Source organism: Antedon bifida, chromosome 2, assembly GCF_963402885.1.
Source record: "Antedon bifida chromosome 2, ecAntBifi1.1, whole genome shotgun sequence".
Classification (NCBI taxonomy): domain Eukaryota; kingdom Metazoa; phylum Echinodermata; class Crinoidea; order Comatulida; family Antedonidae; genus Antedon; species Antedon bifida.
The window spans coordinates 29,038,085-29,052,068 of record NC_136227.1 but is presented as its reverse complement, the minus strand read 5'-3'; the positions used below and the strand labels follow the sequence as shown (position 1 = coordinate 29,052,068).

Here is a 13,984-nt window from a genome sequence, read left to right as displayed (position 1 = left end):
TCACTCTTCCTTGCTCTTACCGAGTTGTTTGTTGATGCCGGGTCTACTTTGAATAGTACTTTACAGAACTCGTACATTTCTGTTTTATTCTTGCTATTTTTACAAGCACGTTTTAATATCTTTTCTGCTTTACTGAATTCATTTCCAGAGTGAAGCCAACGCGGGGATTCTGGAACCGCACTGCAAATATATCAAATAGAGGGAATATAATAATAGCGTCTCATTTGTAGCCTATAATGGGATAAGGACATTTATATTCTTTTTCATCTGTATTATGTTTATCGTTTAATTAATCGTATCTCGAATCTCATTTAAAGATGCAAGATTCAAGAAATTGTAATGGTCAACTTAAAATGGAAAATAACTAGAAAGAAAAATACATAAAATTGCAAAAACTCTATATTCCAATGCTAAAATACTGTTAACAATGTTAAAATACTGTTAAGCTCTGTCTACACTATATGTGACAACAAATGTGATATACCCATATATGGACACGATGATGTCATATCACTACCATATTTGGGCATTTCACTACCACTATCATATTTGGGCACACCAGACAGAGCTTTAAAAACATAGAAAACGCCAAAGGCCAATGTAAAAAATTGTTTTGCACTTTACTTTTTTTTAAATCAACAATGTTCCATGAGCCATAGACAATTTTATTTCAATACAAAATAAAAAGCATGTACCTACATACATATTAAAACAGATATGAGTGCCTGGATAACAAGCATTGCCAGCAAACGATATCGCCAATGTTGGATCATATAGGCAAAGAGCGATGCTAGAGTATACCCGATTGCCCATTGAAAATTGAGAAAGGATCCCGCTAAAGACCGCTTTGATGGGCTAACTAATTCACAACCTGAATAAAAAATTTTTATTAGAATAATACACTTATTCTATTATTAATTATACATAATTAAAAACAAAATGCACTTTCAAAAAACAGATTTGTTCGTTCTGGTGTGCTTAAACTTTATTTGCAATTACAATATTAAAAATTAATACAAAAATAAATTAAAATTTAATTAATTTAAATTTAAAATATAAACAACTATTGGAATGAGCAGAAAAGGCTTTGGAGGCATCAGCGGCACTGTAATTGGCATACCCTAAAGTCTTTTATTGTTGAAATGAAATGAAATTATTTGAAATGATGATTTTCTATTTATTGTATTGTAACAGTCTTTTGACATTTCCTGACAGGTAGTGACTATGAATATCCCTTACCTTATTGTTTGTTTATTTGTATTATATTTGTAAATGTATTGTATTTGCCTGAATAGATAATTTTTTTGTATGTACTTCACCATAAACAAATGCTGTAATGTACCCTCCAGTGGCACATATGGCCGACAAAAGTCTGAATAGCGTATACATCCAATACGACTGTGCTGCCATTGTACCAACACAGAATATACTCCAGAGTAACATAGAAACAACAGTAGTCGGCTTTCTCCCATATCTAAATATAACACACACAGAAATATTTTAACGTAATTATTGTAACCTTATAGGCAGTTTTTTTTTTTGTTTTTTTTTGTTTTTTATGTTTTGTATAGATGTACTATCCGAAATAAACGAAATGAATGAATGAATAACAGCACACTTTATTAATATTGACTAGTTGTACTTTTGAATTGCTCATGCGCAGAGCACCGTTTACCGACCTAAAGAGCTAACAATATCGGCATTGGTTCTAGCCCGACTATAAACCACAGGTCCAGTGTACACAGTTTGCCCGTGTGCACTTTAAAGAACCTAGTTTATCTTTCGAGACGAGTAGGGGATGGAACTGGTTCACAACAAAAGCCCCTGTGTCAGGGGATTACCTGACACATGTATCTGATAATCTGATAGGGCATTTACTCATGTATCTATAAATTAAGTCCATGGTTTATACTATAGGTAATCCGTTTTCTAGTATTAGGCCTAAATAGAAATGTCTAGGCCTACCTGTCACCAATGTTTCCAATAATCAATGATCCAATTAACAATCCAGCATACTCCAACGATAATGATAATGAAATCAGGTACGTATTCTCGCATACTAAATCAAACTAAAACAAAAATAGTATAATTGTCGAACTATTAGTAAAATTATGTTTAGAGCCGATTTTCTTATAATTATGCTAATACAGTATAATTATACGCGCATTTCAGTTTAAATTCATGTCACTTTTTACGCATTTCGACAATTAGGCCTACCACTGAAAAATAAACTAAACTAAACTACGTGGAGTTCGCGAATTGCCAGATACTATAATATTTGTGTCTTTTGGGACACAGCGAATATCCGCGATTAGTCCATACAAATTACGTTTTTTTTATGTAAATCTTCTGGTGCTGTATGAGGCATTCAGGGATTAACGGCTAAACGTCTCATCTGAAAGCAAATATACTTCATTAACGAATCAGAGTACTAAATGGAAGAGGGCAGTATACTCTGTCGATTACCAGCACATTCATTTTCCCCACAGAAAAACAATTCAATTGGGTGGCATAGTCCAATATAACTTTATATAGTAATGGGAATTTCACTCTTCCCTCGGGCTATGTTTTATAAATGGCTTTGCTAGTGTTATTACTTACCTCCTCTGTGACGGATGTCTGATATAGGCTATTGTCATATTCAAACCCATTTTGGCAATACAGCGTGGGAGTATTTTTGAATGAAGAATTCGAAGCAAAATCGTAGGCTGTAAAATTGTATTGATTGCAATATTCTTCGTTAATAGTTGTACTGTTATCGTCATGGTGGCGATATTTACTCTTCATCTGCTGACAATCATATTCATTCAATCCTATCTCAACGCAGTGGTTATCTAACTCTTCAACGCGGCACCAATGGACAATATTAGGAAGCAAAAATATAACAGCTGTCGCATCAAGGCCAGCGGATGTATAAACTAAACTGAGAATAAAAAATGAAATTGTGAAATGACGATTATAAGAGCCAATGTACTTAAAAACATCGTCAAAGTGAGGAGTAAGATCCACTTTAAATTCCATTTGTTTCTTTTGGTCAGTCATCTTGGTGGTTGTATAGCGGTACAGGTAGTCAAATATTTATTGAACTTTGTACCCATGATTGGGTTTGAACATAGGTAGTTCAATACACTATTAAACGTCACAACAATGGCAAAATATCCACATTGTAATATATTTAGTTTCATTTTAACGAATCTGAGCTGTTGTTGCTACCTTGTTGATCTATTATAATATTTTAAACAGTATAGTGTTAGTGTTATGTTTCTCTGTTTTTGCTGTTTTTGTAAGCCTTTTGTGACCTACTTTTAAGTAGGTCACCAAAAAAAATGTAGGCCCTACTGGTACTGGTTCAGGTAACCTTCTACGTAGAGACATCTGGTAGCCATTTTGATATTTAAGTTTTAATGCTACTTTTAAATGTTTTTGTTTTTTGTTTTATTTTTTTAGAGTAAAATACCACAGACATTGCAATAAATAACACAAAGTAGTCAGTTACCAGGTTAGAACTCATATAATTAGTTATTGATTTAAATGCTTTACGTCCTCCCTTAAAATCAGTTAAAAAATATAAAAAAGTTTTTAAAAAAAGAACATTATAATAATAAAATAGAAATAACATGTAAATTTATTATACACACTGAGCTTGTTTAGAAAACAAATGTATACAAATATGGACACGTTAATTAAAATATAAGACACTTTAAATAATGATTTAAATTGAATATATTATTACGTGCCATTATCTTATTTTAGCATTCGAATGATGTCTGAAACGAAAGCGTCCTCATTGCAAAGTATTTATTTTATTTTTTATTTTCAATCTTTCTACATAGCAAAAAAACAAACATATAAGTAAGGGTAGCGGAAAAGCAAAAGTAATAAAACTGTCATCTTGTGATGTGCTTGACCAGCCCCTGTCAACTTGGTGTCGGTTATTAACCAAAAAAGAATCAACATATTCACTCATAAAATCAGATCGTGGAGAAATTATTATATTGGCAATGAATGTCATGTTTAAGAAATCACGCCTATTCTCTACTGACATTAGACCTAGCTCCTTTCTTCTATCTATATAATGTGGATCTAAATAACCTTTCTTTAAGATCATGCAGGTAACTCTCCTCCTCTGAACGGATTCTAGCATATTTATATTTTTTTTTACGGTACACCTACCACACTGGAGAACAATAATATAAGCATGGCAGCACAAGTGTCTTATAAAGATGGAGAGCTACACTACTAGGGCCATTAGATGTGATTAACCGTATAAGACCAATAAGACGGTTACAATTTGATACTGCATCCTGAACTTGATTGTCCCATGACAAGTTACTTTGTATTGAGCAGCCTAAAATGTTTAATGAATCACAGTGAATTACAATCTAAAAGTGTATCAGAAATGCTGTATATAGGTTTGGGATATCCTCTTCTCCAAGTAAGTCGCATAGATTTGCATTTATTGGGATTCAGTTTGAGGCAATTTTTTTTTCCCAAGAATCAATAGACGTTTGATCTTTTTGAATATTTGGGTCTGAATCCCTAGTGCTAACATTGCGAAAAATGAACACATCATCAGCGTATTGTATAATACTAGATGTAATGTATAGATGAAGGTCATTAGCATACATGACAAAAAGCAACGGACCCAAAACAGACCCTTGCGGCACGCCTGATTTAACAGGCAACCAGTCTGAAGATTTGTCTTTATATACCACACGCTGTACACGATTTGATAGAAAAGAAGTTATCCAGCTTAACGCAGTGTCATTGATATTGAATGTCAACAATAGCTTGCGGAGAAGAATATCGTGGGATATGGTATCAAACGCACGGCTGAAATCCAAAGTAATAAGGTCAACGGCTGGCGTTTTCGAATCAAGTGCACGTAACCAGTCAGTGGTTGCTGACACCAAGGCTGTGGTACAGGATCGACCAGGAAGAAAGCCGTGTTGGTGACTCACCAACAGGCTGTTACTTTGGCAGTGGTTAAGAATTTGTTGGAAAACAAGTTTTTCCAACATCTTACACATCACCGACGTAAGAGACACTGGATGATAATTAAGTAAGTTACTTTTGTCACCCTTTTTGAATATAGGAACAACATTTGCACGCTTCTACAAAGTAGGAATTTTACCACATAACAGCGATTGATTAAAAAAATGTGTGATAGCCGGAATAATTACCGGACAAGCGAGTTTAAGCATCCGAACGCTCACACCATCAGGACCAGAAGCTTTATTAGCTTCGAAGTTTTTGATAACAGATTCCACCTGACAACGTGAAACATGAAAACCGGCAAGAGATGGAATGTCCAAAGTTGGTGAAGTGAGGCTCACATAATTAGGGGAGTCACTAAAAAAACTCACAAACAACTTGTGGAACTCGTTGGCGATTTGAGTAGGGTGTCTTATGGTATTGCCATTAACCACAAAGGAGTCAATGAGTTGAGATGACTTTCGCTTGCTTTTTATAAAAGACCAAAATGACTTCCGGTTATCTTTCTTTCCAAACAGATTGGTAATGAAGTCACCGTATGCAGCTTTCTTAGACGCGTTGCGTACTTTATTTCGTATACATTTGTATTTATTCCAAGCCAAAGTACTGTTTAATCTACGAGCTTTTTTAAACAGAGCCCGTTTCTCAAGAATAAGTCTATAAACCACAGGCGATATCCAGGGTTCGGCTTTTACGGGAGCGACGAACTGGAATACTATCATTGACACAAGCTAGAAGGAAATACGAAAACTGATCCCATGCCACATTGATGTCAGTGAAATCAATTAACTCCCATGGAGTCAACGAAATTAGGCTCTGATAATGTTCAACGTCTGCTTTATGATACTGATAACTTTCACGGACCACGTTGGGAAGTTTTCCAGGAGATCCGCGAATTCTAAACGTTACCATGTGATGGTCAGAATTGGCAAGACCTGCATCAATTTTTACTTCACACAATCGATCCGGACAGGAAGTAAATATAAGATCAATTATTGTATTAGAACTAAAATCATTCGATGATCTAGTTACGTCAAGAACTAGTTGATCAATACACATAGCATATGCTAAAGACTTTAGGTTAGTTTTTAAGGTATTATTGACATTATGCGAATAATCAATGTTAAAATCTCCCTGCAAGTATTCTCTCTACCCACCTCATGTAAGTGGACTACTGACCGTATATAATCATTAATTCACCCCTTCTCCTCAGTGTTAAAGTTTAAGATTATGAATTTTTAAAGCGATTGCCTTTCTCTAACCTTCCTCTTTAACCACTTGGTTTACTCTTCCCAGTGAAGTGTAGACCTAAAATAAAATGGTTAATTTTTTAATGTTACTCTTCTCTGATTCTCCCTTTTATTCATAAGATTTTGCCTTGGCCTGCTTTTTATAATACCGGTACCGTTATCTTCATTTAGCAATTCCAGAATCTGATGATTCTATTTTATTTAGTAGAAGTTTCATCTCTCCTGGGTCTGTCGCAGGCGACCACTCCTGTTCTTCTGCGTCACCAAATATCAGAAAGAACACCATTCCAAATAACAGCACTGCTGAGGTTATCATGAATAGGATTGACCACTGTCCAAACGTATTCTGAAATACAGTGAAATCCTCTTTTAATTATTGGAGATAAATATATTTGTCATCAAATATCATTAATTTTGATATTGTGTGGGCGATGGACGTGACAATGCAATTTGAAACAAAAGCATTCATTGTGCATATGGTAACTTACGTTTTGTGTTATTAATCCACCAAGAATAAATGGACCAACAAAACCAGTAGTACTCGACACCATTATTACCACTCCAATAATTATTCCAGAGTATTTTGGAGATAAGTCCAATGCGTTTGTAGATAAACTGGCTGGATTGAATCCAAATGCGCAGAAGATAAGTATGATAAGTAGCATAGATGCGACTACGGACTCTCCAACTTGACTCAAGACAATAAAACAAACTGAAGAAACTCCAAGATCTATTTTAATATATGAAATTCAAATTGTTTCATTAACACCGGTAGGTGGCGCTGTACACGAGCACAAGTTCATAGTTGATAAAACAGCCGCCAGACAGATAGATGCACTATTAGACTAAACAACACCGACGCCACATACATGACCAATGTGAGTACAGACACTATCCCAACATTCACTTCCAACATCAAAATCAGTAGGTGAGAGGATGCATTCCCCGTATGGGTAATGTATCATCTCACCACCAGAATCATTCATCAACTACAGTCATCCTTCAAGCACAGGAACATAACACAAAAGTATGTGCAACATCAAAACAGTTCAAGACATGTACACTGCATGTAGCCAAAGTAATTGTAGCTGGTCATTTTGCTAACACACATTATAATTATTAACACGTTATATATAAAATGGCAAAACCTGTTAGAATCTGTAATAATTACCTATTACGACAAAGAGCTTCCTTGTATTCAAGATACTTAATATGTCACGTCGAGTGATAAAGTCTGCACAAAATGCTGAAATTATAACTACTGGCAATCGAACAAGGCTGGGAATTGATGTTAGAAAACCCGCCTAGAGTAAAACAATAACACATTAGAGATACTCTCTCTCTCTCTCTCTTTTAGGACATTGTGTCATCGCGACAATTCCATCATTCTGCTTTTAAATAAATTATGTACTTTTTGCATAAACCATACTTGTGATATTAGCAGAAACAAATAAGTCTACATTCATGGTTTATCCAAAGTAACAAACATTGATCATTGATCGGAGTAGTATTATTTCACTTAATCAGCCCGCCAGCTAGAAATTTTGCTACTACAGCACTCGAGACAAAAAATGATGCAAACACTGTGTATTATAATATTTAAAAGTTAAATCATGAAATTGTTGTTTTGCCCAGATGTACATTTGAAATAGAATTAACTTAATAACTTACCTTTTTTGCGTCATATCCTAGAATGGATGAGAGGAAAATTGGGAATTCTGTTATGGCGAGGTACCATCCAAAATCATAAGCTGTGTATCCGATAGCAACTGCCCAAACAGCAGGCGATGTAAATATATCCTTCCATGGAACTGATGTATACTATTATAAGAAAGTGTATTTAATCAGTCTTATCAAGCGTGGTCCTCAAGAACTGTCGCTTGTGATTGGTTAACTCACTTGCGTTGCATCTACGCCCTTGCGTTGCGTCTACGTACTTACGTTGCGTCTACGTCCTTGCGTTGCGTCTAGGTACTTAAGCTTGGTTCCCACTAGCGACGCAACACAAGGACGTAACGCAACGCAAGTGAATTGACCAATCACAAGCGATGGCTTATTGGCTTGTGATTGCTAACTGTCTATAACTTCGCTTGTCATTGGTTAAAACGCTTGCGTTGCGTTTACGGCCTTGCGTTACGTTCTAGAGTGGGAACCAAGCTTTACGTTGCGTCTACGTCCTTGCGTTGCGTCTCGAATGCGAACCAATTTGTATTGTAATTACATAATTAAATCATGATTTTGCAGTCTTATGTTAAGTCTGATATTTCGTATACATTTTCTATTATGTGGATATAATGTCGCATATTATACACATAATTAATGTTCCTGATTATAGTAAATAATAAAATAATTCACTGTAAATGATTCTGTCACTTTTCAATATTGTTAATAATATATTGAATTGAATACCTACTTTTATATTCGCCTTTTGTTCTGTGTTGTTAAAATACTTTAACTCATCCTTCGTAATCAAGGGATCGGTGTTTGGCGTTTCATAAATAAGTGTTACCCATATTAGGAGCCATAAAAATCCAAACACACCTAGAATTAAAGATTTTATTTTAAATGGAAAGAAAATAGTGTAGTAATGTTAACTATAGGTTCCGTCAGAGAACTACCAGATTCACAGTGAATTGACAACATATGTGTTAACCGACCGAAGTGGACAGGTATAAACGGGAACTAGAAAACAAATCTGTGTATCTGGCATCTAAATCCATGACGCGGTTTAAAAGCCTTCAGTGCATGCACATCAATTGGGAACCATACATTGTATTTACATTACGTTAATAATACAATTGGTAACATTAAAAAAATCAAAACTAACTGCACAGAAATTCTTCCGTAAATTAATGAGACAATATACAACATTATTAAAATATATCAAATTTACCATAAGTATAAAATGACACTGGCCAACCACCAAGTGAGTAAGCTGTACATATCCAACCAGATAGATGACTTGAACATATTGTACCAAGTGTCATACCTACGCAGTATAAAAATAGATATGTAAATATTTTATGACAATTAAAGAATATTCTTTAATCCATTTAATTCTATTCTTTAATCCATGGTATAGGCAAGCGCGTTGGAAAATCGTTTGATGTCACCGTCGATGCATATCCTTCTATTCCTTAATCCATGGCGTGTAATGAATGACGTAATGCATACACGGGCATAGGCAGAAAGATTTGTAACTGCGTACGGTTATTATACAGAGACCGGTGTACGACTGCATGCTATTATAACAAGCCAAATGAAAATACGATTAACCTTAGCTGAGAGTGCCATTGTTTTGTACTGTACACGTTACTGAAATGTACCTAATGTTTTTGTTTGATAGCAAAATCTTAATTCCTATAAAGCTTTCTGTTATTTTGTGAAAACCAATCCTACCATTGTATGCAATAGACACCATAATACTGCGTTCGTTAGGAACAGTCCATTTTCCTAGTATAACGTATAGTGCAGAGCATCCTATTCCCTTCAAACAAAAACAAGATACTATCGAAATTAAAACATTGTGTATACAGTGAATTTTAATAATACAAAAAAGTAATGCATATTGTATACTTTAAATTTGTCAGTTCGTTTTAGCCTTTGTATAACTAGGGAGTTGTAATTAATCGATTTACGACTCCCTGGTATATCAATATGTTATGGATAACAATATGAATTTCAATTGTTCTTCTCTGTGGTTATTACATAGTTTTGTTTATGTAAAAAAAATATATATATTAGAATTTAACTCATGTTTGAGATAATACTTGGAATGTAGACATAAATGTTATTTCTTACATTTTACAGATCATTCTCCCTTTAGCAGATAAAGACCCGAGTTTTTTTTTGTGTGTGAGAGTGTAATAACAGTTAAGTTAAAACCAAACCTGTGCCAATCCGTCTATAACTCGTAGTACTATTAGTAGATGAGTACTGACTCCTGCAGCAAACGGAACCAGTGCTGATACAAGACTCACAACGATGACTGCAAGTCCAACTACTAATTTGCCGCCCATAATACCAGCGATGTATCCCCCAGGAATCGGTGTGATGGTGTACCCAATATAGAACGCACCCAGAATATATTGCTGAGTTCTTTCATCCCAATTGAATGTTGGAATCTACAGAGTGGAAAGTGAAACATTAGTTCATATCTTCCTTCTTTAATCATCGTTAACATCGTCATCATCCATCCATCCACCCATCGTCATCAACAATTATTCTCATCTTAAGCTTGGTTCCCACTAGAACGTAACGCAAGGCCGTAAACGCAACGCAAGCGTTTTAACCAATGACAAGCGAAGTTATAGACAGTTAGCAATCACAAGCCAATAAGCCATCGCTTGTGATTGGTCAATTCACTTGCGTTGCGTTACGTCCTTGCGTTGCGTCGCTAGTGGGAACCACGCTTTAAAGGCCAATTTACACAGAATCGAGCGGTAACGTAATCTATTTTGTATAGGCTATATCTTTTAGTTTGACGTAGTGATTTCTCCACAGTTGCTCATTCATTATATCATTATACATTATTTTCTGAGACAGTGGAGTATTATTTGAATTAACATCAATAATACTATAACATGACATATTAAGTAAAACATTAACATCATATATTTGTTTAATATAATATATTGGAATACTTTTCTATTTTGCACCATCATCATTCATAATTCTTCTTTTTAACCAGCCACACATGAGTGCGCTAACATGAAGAGTCAAATCAGGCATTTTAATGACTACCGTCTCATCATCACCAATTAGCGTTTTTCTTTTTATCTTTTCCCTTTTATTATTCCAGATAAAATTATATATTATATTTGTAACTTGTTTATATAGGCCTACATATTTTGGAACATCAGTAGGCCTAATATTTGCAGCATATGTTAATTTAGATAGTGCAAGACTTTTCAGGATTACTATTTTACTAAAAATTGAGAGATTTCTAGTATTCCATGATTTTAAAGTCCTTTCTAGCTCTATTAATTTAACATCCCATAGCATAACATTCTGATGCATTCTTCTTTATTATTTTCAATTTCAACTTCAATTTTAATTTTATTTCCACAATATAATAAAATAGCCTACATACATAAATGCAATGAAGTGATTATGTGTGGGGAGTGTCATATAAGTCATAAAGACTTTAAGTTTGACCCACCCCAAGATATAACATTGAATACGAAAAAAAATATTCATAAACTAATAATAAATAAAAGAAAACAAAGCTACAATTTCTATTTAAACCATATTATTCGATCTTAACTGGTCTTATTAAATATATTTAACGATCATATCTTGAAAGTAAATAGTTCTTGTAGGCCTATACTAATTTAAATTTAGCATTTTTAATATCTACATGGATTGAATTCCATAATTTAGCTCCTTGGTATTTAATAGAGTTCCTAATCAAATTGTTTGTACATTTAGGTAAAAGATAATCATTTGCATTGCGTGTATTATGACTATGTAGTTGACTATGTTTCATAAAGTAGTTATTAAATGATTTTGGGAGTTTATTATTTTCGTATTTTTTACATAAAGAAAGCAGATTGCAAACTATTGATATCAAATATATTTAATGTTTTAAATTTTAAAAAGAGTGGCTTGGTATGGGCTAGATAAGTTGATTTAGAACATATACGAAGCGCTTTTTTCTGTAATTTAAAGAGATGGTCCAACTTTGTAGTTACCGTAGTAGTCTATGGGCATTGAAAATGTTTATTTGTAATAGTTCCCCATAACAAATTACAATATGAAAAATATAGAAGAACCATGGTATTATAATAATAATGAAAAAAGAATATTTGTTGGTAAAATATATTGAAGTTTTCTCATTACTCCAATATTTCTTGAAACCTGATTAGAAATTTTATTTAATTGCTGTTTCCAGTTAAATTGGGTGTCAATTGTGATTCCAAGAAAATGTGTATGTTGTTTTTCTTTAATTAAAAGATTATCAATTTTGATTTTTAAATTATTATTATTATTCCCTCGGACGTGTCTTCTGTCACTTTCAAAATATAAAAAATTAGTGTTATCAATATCCAGCGATAGTTTATTAGCCTTGAACCAATCTGAGACACACAGTAATTCCCTGTTATATAGGCCTATATTCATAAACTTTTTATTGAGTGTATTACCGTACCCATATTCTAAAGGCCTATCTATTCTGTTCTTCTATTTACCAATCCAAAAAGCATTGGTTTTTTTTTTTATTATTTAGTGTCATTCCAGATACTTCACAAAAAAGTTCAATTACACTGACAGCTGTCTCACCGTCTTAATACGTTTGTCGTTACCAACATAAATGGCTGGTATTGCTGAATGGATTATATTCTTTTTTTTAGAATAGATACAGAGTTATAATGCATTGGATATTATTATTATATAACGCTTTTTGTATTTACAAAGTATTTATCCCTGATACAAAGGTATCGCGTGATTCAAATATTAATAATGTATATCTCTTAAATATATTATTAAGCCTATTAAAAGCAACACACAATCTTTATTCTCATAACTATTGTATTTAGACAGACATTTAGCCGACAGACATTTTAGCGACCAGACAATTCACCCACAGGATAGTTCACAGACAGGACAATTGACCGACAGGACGTTTCGCCAACAGGACATTTAGCCGACAGGTTTATATTTTTTTGGTGTAATATGGCAACATAATTAAATAGATATGAAAAAAATACAACCCATGTAATCTTAAGAAGTAAGAAAATACATTTTGCTTGGTAAATTGTAGAAGTCAATAAATTCTATCAAATAGTAATATTGTAAAATTGAGGGGAAAATGGACGTCTGGCCGTTTATTCGGAAGCAGTGTTTATTTCAGTGTTGAACACAAAGCTACAATTTCTATTTAAACCATATTATCCGATCTTAACTGATCTTATTAAATATATATATTTAACGTTCATCATATCTTGGAAGTAAATAGTTCTTGTATACTAATTTAAATTTAGAAGTTGTAGATGCATTTTTAATATCTACATGGATTGAATTCCATAATTTAGCTCCTTGGTATTTAACAGAGTTCTTGATCAAATTGTTTGTACATTTAGGTAAAAGATAATCATTTGCATTGCGTGTATTATGACTATGTAGTTGACTATGTTTCATAAAGTAGTTATTAAATGATTTTGGGAGTTTATTATTTTCGTATTTTTTACATAAAGAAATTAGATTGCAAACTATTGATATCAAATATATTTAATGTTTTAAATTTTAAAAAGAGTGGCTTGGTATGGGCTAGATAAGTTGATTTAGAACATATACGAAGCGCTTTTTTCTGTAATTTAAAGAGATGGTCCAACTTTGTAGTTACCGTAGTAGTCTATGGGCATTGAACATGTTTATTTGTAATAGTTCCCCATAACAAATTACAATATGAAAAATATAAAAGAACCATGGTATTATAATAATAATGAAAAAAGAATATTTGTTGGTAAAATATATTGAAGTTTTCTCATTACTCCAATATTTCTTGAAACCTGATTAGAAATTTTATTTAATTGCTGTTTCCAGTTAAATTGGGTGTCAATTGTGATTCCAAGAAAATGTGTACGTTGTTTTTCTTTAATTAAAAGATTATCAATTTTGATTTTTAAATTATTATTATTCCCTCGGACGTGTCTTCTGTCACTTTCAAAATATAAAAAATTAGTGTTATCAATATCCAGCGATAGTTTATTAGCCTTGAACCAATCTGAGACACACAGTAA

The 13,984-nt window shown here is 33.3% G+C and overlaps 2 protein-coding genes across 2 annotated transcripts; both read right to left on the bottom strand.

Moving 5' to 3' along the window:
• Positions 1–695: 695 nt before the first annotated feature.
• LOC144835594 (organic cation transporter-like protein) lies at positions 696–3,130 on the bottom strand. The gene is made up of 4 exons (XM_078690675.1): positions 2,602–3,130; positions 1,966–2,069; positions 1,320–1,474; positions 696–871 (listed from the first exon to the last, which is right to left on the bottom strand). The coding sequence occupies exons 1-4, from the start codon at positions 3,040–3,042 to the stop codon at positions 696–698; spliced, it is 876 nt and encodes a 291-aa protein (XP_078546801.1). The 5' UTR covers positions 3,043–3,130.
• A 3,249-nt stretch (positions 3,131–6,379) lies between these two features.
• LOC144835593 (sialin-like) lies at positions 6,380–10,976 on the bottom strand. The gene is made up of 9 exons (XM_078690674.1): positions 10,956–10,976; positions 10,136–10,369; positions 9,645–9,732; positions 9,139–9,234; positions 8,659–8,786; positions 7,917–8,066; positions 7,417–7,549; positions 6,734–6,975; positions 6,380–6,591 (listed from the first exon to the last, which is right to left on the bottom strand). The coding sequence occupies exons 1-9, from the start codon at positions 10,974–10,976 to the stop codon at positions 6,409–6,411; spliced, it is 1,275 nt and encodes a 424-aa protein (XP_078546800.1). The 3' UTR covers positions 6,380–6,408.
• Positions 10,977–13,984: the final 3,008 nt, after the last annotated feature.